We start from the raw sequence: 16594 nt of genomic DNA, 5'->3' as shown, positions 1-16594 counted from the left end.
ACTAACGGCGGCAACCCACTGCCTTTTTGACTTTATCTAACAAATATGCAACGCAAAGGAGAAGCAGAGAGAGAGACAAACGCAGCGAGATGCTGCAAAATCACAGAAATATTCGCCAAGAAGGGAGCAGGTCAGTCAAGTTACCAGTAAATGCACACATCTATATATTATTATTGCTGATTAACGTTACATGTTTTAAAGTCAGGTGCTGGCGTGATGCATTGCTTTATGTACAGTTGCTCTTAACGCATCAAGCAGATAATTTCATGCAGCAAAACAAACACCAGGTGATTGTGAAGTTTATTATTTTATAAAACTTGTTTTTTTGTGTAAAAACTGGATCAAACGTGCAAATCAAGCTTTTTATGGCAATTTCACCTTATATTTGCAGTTCTTTAAAATAACTTTTTTAAATCTAATAATATAAGTAAAGTATAGGTTATTAAATATGTTTGTTTCATTTAAAATATTAATATTTCAACATTTGAACTCCTTCCTTTTAAAAAGTGTATGCCACATGTGTATTTGTCTGTGCTATGGTAGACTACATTGTGTATTACTAGTAAGTTTTTGAGGGTTCACCTACTAGACATAGGGGCTTCCCAGACAGGGCTTAAGTCTAGTTCAAGACTAAAATGCCTGTTTGAGTTTTAGTTCTTAACTAAAAGTAGCTTGCACTAACATATCTTAAAATACATCAGTCACATTGTTTTGTCTCAAGATGCACACCTGTAATATTTTTGTAAGATATGCTTGTAAAAACTACATAAACATCATAATATAACCAAGGCCTAGTCCTGGCTTAATCTAAACCCTGTCCTGAAAACCACATCATACTGCATCTTGACAACTCAGTATTAAGGTATAGATCACTTGTTGGTCAGTCCCCTTTTCTATATTTTAGATCTGTATAAATTTGTTCCCAGATTAACACAGTGTCTCTATCAACAATTAATATTAACCTTTAAGATAAATTACAATAAAACAGTAAAAACAGTAAAATGATGTGTTTGTACTGGAAACGTGTGTTGTGTATTTGCACAGTGAATAATGAATCAGGAAGTCATTGTAAAAAAATCTCCATTCCCAACTGAAAATTTTCTTGTCCCATTTATGAAACACAGGGAATACAATGGAATAGTGGATTGCAATAAGGTTGGTAGTACACAACTTTACCGTAATAGTAAAATAATATTTTTTTAAATCATACCCTTACTGGGGGCTGAGCCCCCCTAAAAGGAAAATCCTAGAATCGCCCCTGATTCTCAGTATGTTAGGGCTCATAAGATGACTGTGCTAGAATGTTTAGAGCTAATCTGGGACAGAGGGATATTAAACCGCAGTCAACAGAAGGTTTCGGAGGCATTTATAAATTATGGATAAAATGATGTCTCCAGCTAAATTCAATCTCGGCTTTGACAAACATTTAGTAGCAGCGTCTGAAAGCCTGACTGCGCTCAGGAAATCATCGACTCTGACTTAAATGAGATTCATCCCTACCACTACTCTCAGGAGAACAATGTAGAATTGCTTTATACATTATTCAGCTAAAAGAGGTATCACTGTCACCAGATAAACCCTTCCTTTGCTGAGCATTTATATTCATTTATGTTCATTCTACCTCTACTAAAAAAGACATCTTTACCCAGACTTAGTGATTTGCAGGTCTTGTTTTTCACTGGTTGGGCAGGACCATTATTGTTTTTATCAGCTGGTCAGACTGAAAGACCAGCTAGACCTGCTAAAAACCAGCTTCGTCAGACAGAAAGACAAGACATACCTCCTGAAAATCAGATTGATCAGACTGAGAGACCAGCTAGACCTCCTGAAAATCAGCTTTGTCAGATGGAGAGACCTACTAGACTTACTGAAAACCAACTTGGTCAGACTGAGAGACCAGCTAGACATGCTGAAAACCGGCTTGGTCACACTAAGAGACCAGCTAGACCTTCTGAAAACCAAGTTGGTGAGACTAAGACAGACGAAATATACCTCCTGAAAATCAGATTGATCAGAGTGAGAGACCAGCTAGACCTCCTGAAAATCAGCTTTGTCAGATGGAGAGACCTACTAGACTTACTGAAAACCAACTTGGTCAGACAGAGAGACCAGCTAGACATGCTGAAAACCGGCTTGGTCACACTAAGAGACCAGCTGGACCTTCTGAAAACCAAGTTAATGAGACTAAGACCGACGAAATATACCTCCTGAAAATCAGATTGATCAGAGTGAGAGACCAGCTAGACCTCCTGAAAATCAGCTTTGTCAGATGGAGAGACCTACTAGACTTACTGAAAACCAACTTGGTCAGACAGAGAGACCAGCTAGACATGCTGAAAACCGGCTTGGTCACACTAAGAGACCAGCTGGACCTTCTGAAAACCAAGTTGATGAGACTAAGACCGACGAAATATACCTCCTGAAAATCAGATTGATCAGAGTGAGAGACCAGCTAGACCTCCTGAAAATCAGCTTTGTCAGATGGAGAGATCTACTAGACTTACTGAAAACCAACTTGTTCAGACTGAGAGACCAGCTAGACATGCTGAAAACCAGCTTGGTCACACTAAGAGACCAGCTAGACCTCCTGAAAACCAATTTGGTGAGACTAAGAGAGACCAGCTAGACCTCCTGAAAATCAACTTCGTCAGATGGAGAGACCAACTAGATTTACTGAAAACCAACTTGGTCAGACAGAGAGACCAGCTAGACCTCCTGAAAACCAACTTCATCAGATGGAGTGACCAACTAGATTTACTGAAAACCAACTTGGTCAGACTGAGAGACCAGCTATACCTCCTGAAAACCAACTTGGTGAGACTAAGAGATACTAAATATACCTCCTGAAAATCAGATTGATCAGACTGAGTAACCAGCTAGACTTGCTGAAAACCAGCTAGGTCAGTCTAAGACACCAGCTAGACCTCCTGAAAACCAGATTGATCAGACTGAGTAACCAGCTAGACCTCCTGAAAACCAGCTAGGTCACACTAAGAGGACAGCTAGACCTCCTGAAAACCAACTTGGTGAGACTAAGAGAGACAAGATATACCTCCTGAAAATCAGATTGATCCGACCGAGAGACCAGATAGACTTGCTGAAAACAAACTGGGTGAGACTAAGAGAGACAAGATATACCTCCTGAAAATCAGATTGATCAAATTTAAAGACCAGCTAGACATGCAGAAAACCAACGTGGTCACACTAAGAGACCAGCTAGACCTCCTGAAAACCAACTTGGTGAGACTAAGAGACCAGCTAGACCTCCTGAAAATCAGTTTTGTCAGATGGAAAGACCAACTAGACTTACTGAAAACCAACTTGGTCAGACTAAGAGACCATCTAGACCTCCTGAAAACCAACTTGGTAAGACTAAGAGAGAGAAGATATACCTCCTGAAAATCAGATTGATCAGACAGAGAGACCAGCTAGACTTGCTGAAAACCAACTTGGTCACACTAAGAGACCATCTAGACCTCCTGAAAACCAACTTGGTGAGACTAAGAGAGACAAGATATATCTCCTGAAAATCAGATTGATCAGACTGAGAGACCAGCTAGACTTGCTGAAAACCAGCTAGGTCACACTAAGAGACCAGCTAGACCTCCTGAAAACCAACTTGGTGAGACTAAGAGAGACCAGCTAGACCTCCTGAAAATCAGATTGATCTGACTGAAAGACCAGATAGACTTGCTGAAAACCAACTTGGTCACACTAAGAGACCATCTAGACCACCTGAAAATCAGATTGATCAGAATGAGAGACCAGCTAGACTTGCTAAAAACCAGCTTGGTCAGACTAAGAGATCGGGTAGACCTGCTGGAAATCAGCTTTGTCAAAGTAAGAGACCAGCTGAAAATCAGGTTGGACAGACAGAGAGACCAGTTAGACTTGCTGAAAACCAGCTTGGTCAGATTAAGAGGCCAACTAGACCTCTTGAAAAAAGTCTAGCTGATCACCAGCTTGGTTTCCAGCTTGGTCAGATGGAGAGACCAGCCAGATCTGCTGAAAACCAGCCTGGTCAGACTGAGAAACCCTCTAGACTTTCTGAAGACTAGCTTGGTCAGACCAAGAGACCAGCTGAAAACTAACTTGGTAAGACTGATAGACCAGCAAGTCCTTCAGAATTTCATCTTGGTCAGAATGAGAGACCAGCTAGACCTCAGAAATGATGTCACCTCTATGAAATGTAGTGTATAAGTACAGTAATGTGATTCTCTAGCATACCTAATCTATTGGTGGGGTTTCTTTTAAAGAGAGCCCGCAATAAACTCTGAACTTCTGGGCTCAGGAACTGAGGCATGCCTAGTTTTGCCCTGTAAAAGACAAAAGAAATCATTCAATCTGTTATTAAATTCAGAAAACAAATGAGACTGGGATGCAAAGCAACAAATATCACAAATCATCTTGACAGACCAATTTGTGAACTTTAGTAATACAAATCTTTAATTTAAAAGAAAATGAGCATTTTATACTAATATATATATATATATATATATATATATATACAAAAACAAAAACAAGTTATACTTACTTGAGAATAAGTGCCATGGTCTCTTTTCGGTCTTTGCCTTGAAATGGCAGCGATCCAGTCAGCATTTCAAACTGGGAACAGTAATAGAAAAATCAGGCTTTGGTCTACCAAGTTTATTTAGAGATTTAGGAAAGAGGTATATTCAGCACCTCTTCACAGTAACAGCACATGCTGAAACACCAAATGTAACAGTTCTCCTATGAGTGAATTCCTTTTAAGGATGGGTAATGCTGTGGCAACATTTAGCAATGATTCTATTAAAATCGTTGTTGATTTTATATTGTAAACTTTACGTTATTAGGAGACATATAGCATGAAATTGTATCTACCATACAATAATCCAAGTTCAATACAAACAGGGTAAATAAACATTGCATTGTTAGCCTGGGTTTCCCCACGCTGCCTTGCATGCAAATTTATTCACGCTGCAAGTCTAGCATGAAAACCATGGACCAATTTTTCCTAAGTAGTTTTGAATGCAAGTTTATTTAAAAAAAGAGCAACTTTTGGCGTTAAACAATTTCATATCCAAAAAGCATGTTTGTATATGGCAAGACATATGATAGCCACAGAGTTTTACTAGTTTTAGTTGTTTACGTTTGAATTGATAGACTCATCTGGTGTTAGCCAGGCTATTGCATTGTATCATATCAAGCAGATATACTACTGTATATGAAAAATACTAGGCTGCATGAAGAGTTCAGATGCAAAGCCCACTAAGCACGTCTGACATGTTTTCTTGAAATTAGCATTTTTATCAGGCTTTATGTTTGGGTTCAGTAATTTCACTTTAATGGCAATAAAAAAAGGTTATTGTAAAATGTAAAAAACTGAAGCACCTATTAGGGGGAGCTGTGATGCATGTGGCTGCCACAAATCTTCATGTCCAAGTACTTACAAGGGACCCAATTTGAATCTGATCCTCCTTAAATCGGGTAAAAAAAGTCGGCAACTACAATCCAAGTCATACGTGCACCGTCGTCCAATTATTCTTCTGTGCACTTAGAGGACTTTGCTGAAAAACCGATGTGGCGTTTAGCGGATTCTGAAAAGCGGTATTTCAAGCAATAATGAAGGGCAGGACTAAGCAATTATGAAGCAAAAGTGTATTATCTCATTCTTGACAGAGGTGGCTTTTGCATCTGAACATAGGTGGAGTTTCACATTTGTGCTTGGGAAGGAACCTACCAGGAAACAATGGCACTGCAATAGTTTAAGATTCTGAGCTCTGAGCCCTCCGTTCGAACAGCATGCAAAAAAATACTCATTACACCATTAATTACATGTTATTGCGAACTAGTGAAATATGGATAAAGTTTATTAAAACTATTTCAGCGTTAAGTTACTCAGTCTTCCTATTATAATATTTAAATATCAATTCTTATATTTCTATTTTATTAATAGCTCAGACAAAATCATAATTGGCTCTGGTCTGGGGGGGGGGGGCAATGCCACCCTACCCCCACAATCTCCGCCTATGCATCTGAACTCTCCAAATACTACTCTTGACCTATAAGCTAGAAGTATAGTCCCATTTTTTTTGCATACGTGAGGGTCTGCGTACAATGCAATGCAATTTCGTCATCAGAATAGTACGCACACTTTGCATGCACACCGTCAGATTATTGTAAAGGTCATGCATGCGTGTACAGGAAAATGTAGAATGTAGCCCAGGAAATGCACTGCATTTTGTCGCAATGCGCATACGACGAATGTCTGTGTACACGTACAAGTCAAATAAACTATACTTTGCAAGGCTGTGTGCATCTGTTTGACCATGTGCATACATTTACATTCACCTAAAAACAGACTATACTCTGGGCTTTAACCCCACCCCTACACCGAACACCACTGGGGTGAAAGCTGATCTTACGAAGACAAATTAATCCTAATTACCACCTTGTAAAATACACATGAATTGCCATGAGACTATACTGACCAAATAGTTGTTGTTTTTTTAACATACAAACATCTCAGTGACAGAAACAGCCAACGATTTCCGATGTAGCAGCTATTTCACTGTTCCACATTAAAGTTAGATGTAGTTTGGGTTGAGCACTTCATACTTATAAGGGAGCATATCTTCAAATTTGCTCAACAATAGCGCTGGTCTGGGCAAAACGCTTCTGAGGAAATGAGTACTTTCAAAGGACGTACCCTCATCTAGAAGTCATTACCAAACACAGCTCACGGCCATAATAAAAAAGCTGATCTTTTCAAAATGAATAGAAAATCTTTGGCAGCAAAAAGATGCTAACTGTTCTCTTCCATCTTGTGAGAAAATGTCAAGTCAATAAATCACTTTAAGACCTTAGTGTATATTGTGTGTAATGATTGTTGTATGTAATGATGTACTTCTTGTACATCTTTGTTTTTCGACTAAAAATGCGTTCCACTGCCTGACACTTAAAAGATGATACATGAGCGAACAAAATGACACTGCTGCTGTGGCAGTTATTGGATTATCAATGATGTTTCCTGGAAGTAAAATATTATGGTATGCAATGCTAACATTTCTTCAGAAATACAATTATAAACAGAGAATCATTTTTCTCTATTAAAATATTTGCTGAACGGGTTTAGGTTTATTGGGTAATGTAGAAACTAACTAATTCATTTTATTTACTTAAGTGAAAGTTTATCATAACCAAGTGCAACCGAGTTTGCATGACATAATACGCTTAAATTTAGCGTCACCCAAATTTCTGTTGGGTTCTATAGTTTTCCATAGAGTGAAAGGGGAAATTCCAACACTCCGGGATATGTGGAGCACAGGATAAGCAAGGGTTATTCAGAAACATTAAAGTTCAGTATTTTAAACTTAAAGCCCTGTTTTCAGATTGTTTATGATGAAATAGAACAGTTTTGACTGAAATTTGGACATATGATGCTGGCCCGAGAATTTTCGGGTGTTTATTGTATCACCTCTACAATGGGTTTATAGGTGCACAGGAACAATACTTCCTAAAATGCATTAAACTTTTGTTTACAAAACCGTGAAACTCACCGAGTGTTCACTGATATGCTTACACAAAAATCGCTGCAAAAGATGCTTTCCAACAGGTGTTTTAGCATTCGTTGTAAACTTTTGGACCTATTTTCCCAAACGCCTCACACCCGTATACAGTGAACACCCCTGACCACTCGGTGAGTTTCACGTCTTTATAAACGAAAGTTTAATTCATTTTAGAAAGGATTGTTCCTGTGCACCTATATAGCGCTTATAGAGGTGGGAGGTGATACAATAAACACCTGAAAATTCTCGGGCCAGCATCATATGTCCAAATTTCAGTCAAAACCGTTCTATTTCATCATAAACAATCTGAAAACAGGTCTTTAAGTGTAAAATACCGAACTTGTCCTTTAAAGACATCCCACAGCCTAATGTGACTGAAACGTGCTCCATCATTTGCACAACAACGGATTTAGAGAATCCTGCAGAGCTACAACCACATTATCTTGCAACCCCACAGGCAAGGGTCTGTATGCACTTACAATGCTAAAGTACTGCAGCGCTCATGTAATCAACTGTGATCTATCCTGCACTCCAAGGACACTTACCATTAGGACTCCAAAAGACCACCAGTCAGCGCTTTGAGTGTGACCTCGTCTATTGACCACCTCTGGGGCCATGTACTCAATGGTCCCGCAGAACGAGTACGCTCGCTTGTCGTGGTCTATCGCCTCTTTGCTCAAGCCGAAATCTGAAAAATTCAGCACACATCAACCTATGGCAACTGTGGATAGTTAGACTGCTGTATAAGCCGAAAGCAAATCAACAGAATAAATTTTGCTCACCTGTGATTTTTATATGACCTTCTTCATCGAGGAGAATGCTGGGAAAACAAAACATTAAACTAATAAATATATTTGCACATTTGCATGTTCTCAGTGGCAATACTGCCCATTGTAACAAATGTGTGACCCTGTCTGTGAAATCCAGGTTAAAGTCTCATAATCAAATGATGAGATTTGGAGCATTAAAGCTTGATTTCGTTCATTGATTTTACATCGATTTCCATCTTTGACATGACCTTACTCAATCAATATTAAAGAGATCAAGGTTATATTTTTACACAATCTTATTTGCATTATGTAGGATGGTTTCGTGTAGAAATCAATAAATCACAAACAGTGATTTTAGCTAGGTAGGTCTTTAACAGGTAGGGTCACATTTGTTAGTAGTCTACCATACAGATGCTAAGCAACAGCTGCATTCCTCTGGCCACAGGTGTGAGAATATCATCTATCTTACAAAGACTTCAAATCATCCAATCAGAAAATACAACGAATAAGTCTTTTATTTTTATCTTTTATTTTTATCTTGTGTTTTAACGTGTTACAGCCAAATTATAACTCGTTTGTTATTAATAATTTTATCTTTTGGTTTTCTTTTATCAATTTACAAATCAAAAGAGGAAAACATCAAATAAGATAAAGTACCATGTCTTTATAAAGTATTTAATGCAACGATAAATCCAGATATACACTAATAATACCTGGCCAATAACTACTCTGGGGTGTGTTTCCCAAAAGCAACTATGGTCTGTCGTTACCAATAGAGTTCAATGGTAACAACGAGCATAGTTAGCTAATGATGCTTTTGGGAAACGCACCCCTGAATTGCACAGTATTATACACAGATATTTCATATACTACGGCTTTTGATCAGTAAGTTCTTATCGATCTGAAATCACGGTTCCCAGCCAGCGTTTTAACGTTGATTCACTGTTGAATCAACGTCAAGGACAGGTTGAATCAACTTTGAATCACTTTTTGATTTTGCTAATTGAATAAACGCTGAACAAACAACTGACATTATTTTAACAATATTTTAATGTCGATTTTTAAGCATTTTATTAACGTTAAGCATTAACTGTTGTATCAACATTGAAACAAGAACTGACATTATTTCAAGCATATTTCAACGTTGAAGTTTAAGTTCGGTCATATGCCTGCTGGGTTAGTTTGAGTCGTTCATAGTCTCGTGTAGCCAGACATTCAATACTGAAGGTCTGGTGTTTTTCGCTGCTTTTTCTGGACAAAGCCCGCCCACAAGCTGTTTGACCGACATGCCAAACAACCAATCACAGTTTGTTTCGTCTAGCGTCACGTTTCGGACTTCTCACAATAACGAGCTGGCTGGCAACAAGTCAGTTATTGAAGCATCTAAATAAACAACATTACTCTCCATAGAACAACGTTGTGCACTTCATCAACAGCCACACCAATGAGACGCTCCCGTTAAACATCTGTTTGAAGCATATCTCTTCACTTTTTAACACATACAAGCAATTCAGGAGAACCAAACTTTTTGACTCCACTACTCTTGGATGTCTTTTAGAGAGTCTATGCTGCAAACTTTGCATATTTTTGAGAATCCAATGTTTAGCTGATCATGATAACTGGTCATTATTATCCACTTGAACACGACTGATCCTCTTCCTCAATGGAACGTCAGAGCTTTGTTTTCCAGGGACCGAAACTAGTTGCGACACTTGCGTCTCCTGGAAATCCGGTTTATTTCAACCAATCAAAAGACGACTTTAGACATTCTCACAGGGTTTCCAGAAAAGTGTACGAAAAACATCAGACGTTTAGCCAACAGTCTGTGGGCGTGACGTCTGAGGCTGAGACTAAGTTGTTCATAACATGCATTTGAACAAGCAACACTTTTCATACATATGTATTATACATATTCTTTATTATCACTAAAATACCTGAAAAGTTTCCTGGAAATGCTTGTGTATTGTTTCGTTTTTTGTGGCCCATATTAAGTTTCTGTACGAGAGCGCCCTCTGGCTTTTGCGGCATTTCAGCATAATTTATTGAGAAGCATAGCAAGCATCATCTGCCGATTTATCTGTGAACCCCTATTTAAATCTGTTGATTTTCCAAAAATAGACATTTCAAAACGTTTTGAAATATAAAACAATAAGAATTGTTAACATTTAGTCAACTTTAGACATTTTATGTGGACTATACACTATGGACTATAGAAATGAAGTGTGACCTGAGATGTAATTTATGTTTAAAATACCCACCTAAGAAGATTAAAAAAGCCTTGATCATATCACACATCCTTGTTCACTACACCTTTTACAATGCTTTAAAGTAAACAGGGCTGATCAAGATTGAGAATATTTTTTCTTAATGAAGGTACTGGCACATTGTCCTATGTGTTGCCTTTGCCATCAATCACGTATGTCAGGAAATAGCAAACACTTTTTATAAGATATGGAGCACTCCACTGAGACCTGCTCTTAAAGCACCTCCATTTACATCATCTATGACAAGAGCCAGAAAGACCCCCCCCCTCTCTCTCTCTCTCTCTCTCAGTGAATAGATAAGTCTGCCTTTGGTCTATTGTTTGAACAAGAAGCATTACGATAAGTGGGAGTACAGTATGGGAAGGATTATATTAAGAGGATAGTAGTCGTACAAAAAGGAGTTTTTCGGCTCGGTTACCTCAGTAGTTCTGATTTGTAGTCTCTACCAACAATTTCAATTTCCCCTTAACAAAAATATAATAATACTGTATCAGTAACATATTTATATGTATCAGAAACATATATATTTTAGCAACTTATTAACATGTGTCAGGAAGATATTTATATATATTTCTAAACGATCCTAAACGAAGCATATGGGTCTTATCTAGCAAAACGATTGTCATGTTTGGCAAGAAAGATAAAAATATGCACTTTTAAATCACAACTTCTCTACCTGCACTGAGTCGTGACCTCACGTAATTGCGTGAGAACGTTGAAAGGTCACATGTTATATATTTTAGAAAATGGAGTCACACTTATCTGTATGGCGCTTTATTAGCGCAATGTTTCATTGGTTCAAAGCAGCTTTACAAGAAAGAGTTGTGGGGAAATAAGGGAAAAAATTAAATGTCAGGATCCTGTCAGCCATGTATGTGTTTAGTAGTGACAGGGTCCTGACAGCCCCTATATTGTTGTCATATGTTTCTGTGGTCGTTTCTCAATGTCAAGGAAACTTCCTTGGCAGGACTAGTCCTTACAAGTCACTTCCTTCAGAGGCTAGGCGAGGCTCCTCTTAAGCATTCGAAGAACACGTTAAATGGAACAGGCTTGCAAGTGCACGTCATTGCGTCAATGAAATGTGTGCTTTCGGTGCTGCGCGCATAGGATTGTGAGTGATTTCAGCGCGCGAAGGATACACATATGCATCCTTTCCTGTATATGGGATATTTCTCGAACGAAGGACAGAGTCCTTGGCTGAAATACAGAGGATACCCAACATTGGAACAGTCCTTCAACAGACGTCAATGACGTAGCATTCTCGAAATTCTGGCTTCCGAGGATCCTTCCTTGACATTGATAAACGACTTGTGTTTGTTGTCCAGGTGCCTCGTGCTCTCTTGTCTTGACCCTGACCACTTGTTCCCTTGTTAATTATTTATTATCAGTTAACGCCATACACCAGTCTGCCCTCGTTCCCTAGTTTAGTTCTCCCCTATTAAATGGTATTGTGTCTGATGTCTTGTGCTGGATCGTTGTGCATCTTTTGATGCCATTGTGTGTTTTTGTCTCGTCTTGTCCTGCCCCACTAAGTGTCATGTTATGTTATATTATTTGGATTATTGCATTTGTTGCCATATTTTCTGTTATTTAATAAAGTATTTTGTTATGAGCTGTCTGCAATTGGATGAAATATATAATATTATCAACATGATCTCACAAAGTTCCGTGGGATAGTCATGGAATTTTGTGCTCATTTTTCCGTGGCATTCTCACGGATCTCCGCATTTTTCCGTGGCCCTGCTACGGACTGTCTTTTTCCGTGGCATTCTCACGGATTGGTTACTCAACTGCTTTTTCCTATTTTCAAACCATTTTCGCTTCGGTTTAGGGTTAGATTTGGTGTTTGCGTTAGTATGTTACTTTAACTATTGGTTTATACTATTTTTTCTGATTTATTCTTTTATATTTATTAAACTTTAAACAATTGTCGCCTGGCGTTGGGGTTAGAGTTGGGTTTGGGTAGGGATGTCATTTCATGTAAATCTAACCCTAAACCGAAGCGAAAATGGTAAGAAAATATGACAAAACAATTGAGTAACCAATCCGTGAGAATGCCACGGAAAAATGAGCACAAAATTCCGTGACTATGCCACGGAAATTCGTGAGATCAGGTTGAATATTATATTTGCATTTGCAATAATACCCTGAACAGCAGTGTACAAATTAGAGAAATTGAAGGAACATTATAAAGTGCACCACACACCTACAAAAATGTAAATCATGACGTCCTAAAGATTGTAGCCGGATGGACCACTACAATAAAAGCTATATTAACTAAATTTACTAAAGCCCTAAGTTAAGCTAATATCAGTCAGCAGTCTCCCAGTAACAAGCCAACTGGCAAGAAACGGAAACCCAAACAACTTTGTAAAGAAAAATCCTCATCTAGGTTATCCAGCTAAAAAACATTGAAACAAAACAAGGAACTATACTTTAAGCCAGTGTTTCCCAATCCTGGTCCTCGAGCACCCCCTCCCAAAAAGTTTTAGATGTCTCCTTATTTAACACACCTGATTTAACTCATCAGCTTGTTAGGGAGACATGTTTACCATTTTGGAAGGAGGCTGATTAGTTGAATCAGGTGTTTTAAATAAGGAGACATCTAAAACTTTTTGGGAGGGGGTGCTTGAGGACCAGGATTGGGAAACACTGCTTTAAGCCTCTCACAATGGACCTGTTGTCACGGTGATCCGTGTCGTGTTTTGTGTCTGTTCTATATTGTCATCACCTGGACACTTGTTAATTATCATCATTCATTCCACCTGTGTGTCATTAGTCTTTGTGTATTTATACCAGTGTTTGTGTCACACTGATTGCCGGATCATTGTCATTACAACCCTGTCTGTTCCCTGTGTTGGATGTTCCTGTTTTACTTACCTGCATGTTGTTTTACTCCTCGTGTTTTGTTTCTTATTTATTATTAAATGTTATCTATTTATTGTGAACTTTGCGTATGCGTCCTGTCTCGCCAACCCTGTCGTGACACCTGTGCCATATGCCTGCTCTTATTGTTAAGTCCTGTACATATTTCAGTCTATCGTTGAGAAACAAAGTCTTTGACAAGCACTTTGAAACCAGCAGAGGGACACAAAACAGATGCTGCGGTAAGACAGGAGGAGCTCGGCGGGTGTTGCATCACCCTGTTTGAACCTTTGAATTTTGACTGCAATTACATGAGAGTTTCACTGAGTTATTTCAGCTCTAATCCAGATGTGGATTATATTGGTGCTTGAATATACAGGACTTAAGCCCTCCAGAACAGAACGTCCAATCAACGTCCTACAAAGGTTATCAATGCAAGGTCATTTCTGTGACTGTACAGGCTGAAGGGTACATAACGTAACTATTTAGGATGCCTAAGTAGGCTAGAATGTATATACAGTGCACAGCATAAATGAGTACACCCCCTTTGAAAATTAAGATTTTTCTCCATTTGTTAGTAAATATGAGACCAATTTGCTTTATTTTTTACAAAACAGTTTTACTAAACATTTCTTTTTATTAACAAAAGAGTAAAAGTCACCGACCATCTTTAGGACACAAAAAATAACTAATTTAAATCAAATGGGGTAATGCAAAAATGAGTACACCCTGATGAATATGTTAGCAAAAAAATTTAACAAAATGTAATTAACAGGAATTCATTAGGAATATAATGAATCACCACACAGGTGGCCACCGGATAACTGGCAACTGAGAGTGATATTTAAAAGAGAAAATCCACTCTCATCTAAAGGTGACAGAATAGCATCACATGGTAAAGAAATGTCTCAAGGCATGAGAAATCAAAGAATTTCTTTGCACAAAATGGTCAAGGTTTCAAGATAATCAGTTAAGCATTGCTAATAAGTTTGAATACTGTCACGAAAGGGATCCAAAAATTAAAAAAGGATGGACTTGTGAGAAGCTCTCTGCAATCTCCAGTACGTTTACTGATGTAACACCTCGTCAAGAGTGCTCTGTGATGAGGGATGTTGAAAAAAATCATCATGCAAGTTCAGCACAGTTGGCTAATTCATTAGAAAGTCAATCTGGGGTGTTTCCCGTGACACCACACGATAGACGTACAGGGCAAAGGAAAGGCACGCATGGCTGTCATCCACAGAGAAATCCACTGGTAAAGACAATGCACAAAAAGCCTTTTGCTAGAGCTCATATTGAGAAAGGTAAAGACTATTGGGTCTCTAACTCTCTATACTTTGGAGTAATGAGACAAAGATTAATCTTTGTGGCTCTAAAGTGTTTCAAACTGTATGGTGTGGTAAGAGTGAGGAGTACAATGAAACATGCATGGTAAAGTAAAGCATGGTGGTGGCAGTGCTCTTCTGTGGGCTTGCATGAGTGTTGCAGGTGTCGGAGAGTTTAATTTTATAGACAGCATCATGAATACACAGATGTCCTGTGAAATACTTAAAGAGAAGATGCTACCATCACACTGTGCTCTTGATTAACGGGCAATCTTTTAACATGATTGTGACCCAAAACACACATCTAAGGTCACTAATTCATTTTAGAAGAAGCACAGGGTAAAAATGATTCAGACCTCAATCCAAGTTGCGGTATGGGGAGTTCTGAAAAGACAAGCAGAACGTAATTTTCCATCCAGGATCTGAAAGAGGTCATTGTTCAATAATGGAGAATAAAAAATGTAACTGTATGTTGTCAACTTCTTTATTCAATGTCTAGAAGAATTAGTGCTGTTTTTTTTTTAAAAAGAATGATGGAGGCCATACAAAATATTAGATGGCTTTTTTAAAGAATATTTGTAGGGTGTAGTGATTTTTTGCGTCACCTCATTTGATTCAAATGTGTTATTTTTCATATCCTTAAGGTGGTAAGTGACTTTCACTCTTATGGTAAGACACATAAATGTTTTATAAAAACTGGTGTGTAAAAATACAGCAAATTGGTCTCATATTTACTAATAAATGGAGAAAAATTTTAATTTTCAAAAGGGGTGTACTCATTTATGCTGTGCACTGTAAGTGGCTGGAAATGACAATCGGTGTAGCTTTAGTAGTTTACACTTACTTCTCTGGTTTGAGATCACGGTAGATGATGCCCAGACTATGAAGATGATCCAATGCCAAGGCCAGCTCAGCCAAATAAAATTTCACATCCTCTTCAGTAAACATCACCTAGAGTCAGAAACATTTTATTTAGCTGACATTTTAAACCAATCATAACATACTAAAATGCTATTCAAATGCTACATTCAGTGGTCCATGATCATCACTGTTAAGACACTTAACTTCACTTACTCCAAAGCAATCTATAATAAGACTGTTATGAACACAGTGATTTGTATGTAATAGAAAAGAATAGCATGGCATGGCATGGCATAGAATAGAATAGTGGCATGGCATAGAGGGAAAAGGAAAGGACTGGAATGTAATAGAAAATAATAGCATGGCATGGCATGGCATAGAATAGAATAGTGGCATGGCATAGAAGGAAAAGGAAAGGACTGGAATGTAATAGAAATTAATAGCATGGCATGGCATGGCATAGAATAGAATAGTGGCATGGGACAGAAGGTAAAGGAAAGGACTGGAATGTAATAGAAAATAATAGCATGGCATGGTATGGCATAGAATAGAATAGTGGCATGGCATAGAAGGAAAAGGAAAGGACTGGAATGTAATAGAAAAGAATAGCATGGCATGGCATGGCATAGAATAGAATAGTGGCATGGCATAGAAAGAAAAGGAAAGAACTGGAATGTAATAGAAAATAATAGCATGGCATGGCATGGCATGGCATGGCATAGAATAGTGGCATGGCATAGAAGGAAAAGGAAAGGACTGGAATGTAATAGAAAAGAATAGCATGGCATGGCATGGCATGGCATGGCATAGAATAGAATAGTGGCATGGCATAGAAGGAAAAGGAAAGGACTGGAATGTAATAGAAAATAATAGCATGGCATGGCATAGAATAGAATAGTGGCATGGCATAGAAGGAAAAGGAAAGGACTGGAATGTAATAGAAAAGAGTAGCATGGCAT

The 16594-nt window shown here is 38.3% G+C and overlaps 1 protein-coding gene across 1 annotated transcript in view; it reads right to left on the bottom strand.

The window, feature by feature from the left end:
• Nucleotides 1-16594, bottom strand: part of rps6ka2 (ribosomal protein S6 kinase, polypeptide 2) — a 72495-nt gene that overhangs the window by 20826 nt on the left and 35075 nt on the right. Inside the window, exons 6-10 of the mRNA XM_055171066.2 lie at nucleotides 15619-15725; nucleotides 8333-8370; nucleotides 8096-8238; nucleotides 4535-4605; nucleotides 4228-4316 (exon numbers count right to left, since the gene is read on the bottom strand). Of these exons, the coding sequence (XP_055027041.1) occupies nucleotides 4228-4316; nucleotides 4535-4605; nucleotides 8096-8238; nucleotides 8333-8370; nucleotides 15619-15725 (448 nt within the window). The remainder of the gene's footprint in view (nucleotides 1-4227; nucleotides 4317-4534; nucleotides 4606-8095; nucleotides 8239-8332; nucleotides 8371-15618; nucleotides 15726-16594) is intronic.

This window comes from Misgurnus anguillicaudatus, chromosome 11, assembly GCF_027580225.2.
Source record: "Misgurnus anguillicaudatus chromosome 11, ASM2758022v2, whole genome shotgun sequence".
Classification (NCBI taxonomy): domain Eukaryota; kingdom Metazoa; phylum Chordata; class Actinopteri; order Cypriniformes; family Cobitidae; genus Misgurnus; species Misgurnus anguillicaudatus.
The sequence above is the reverse complement of the archived record's forward strand: the minus strand, read 5'-3'. Positions and strand labels throughout refer to the sequence as shown.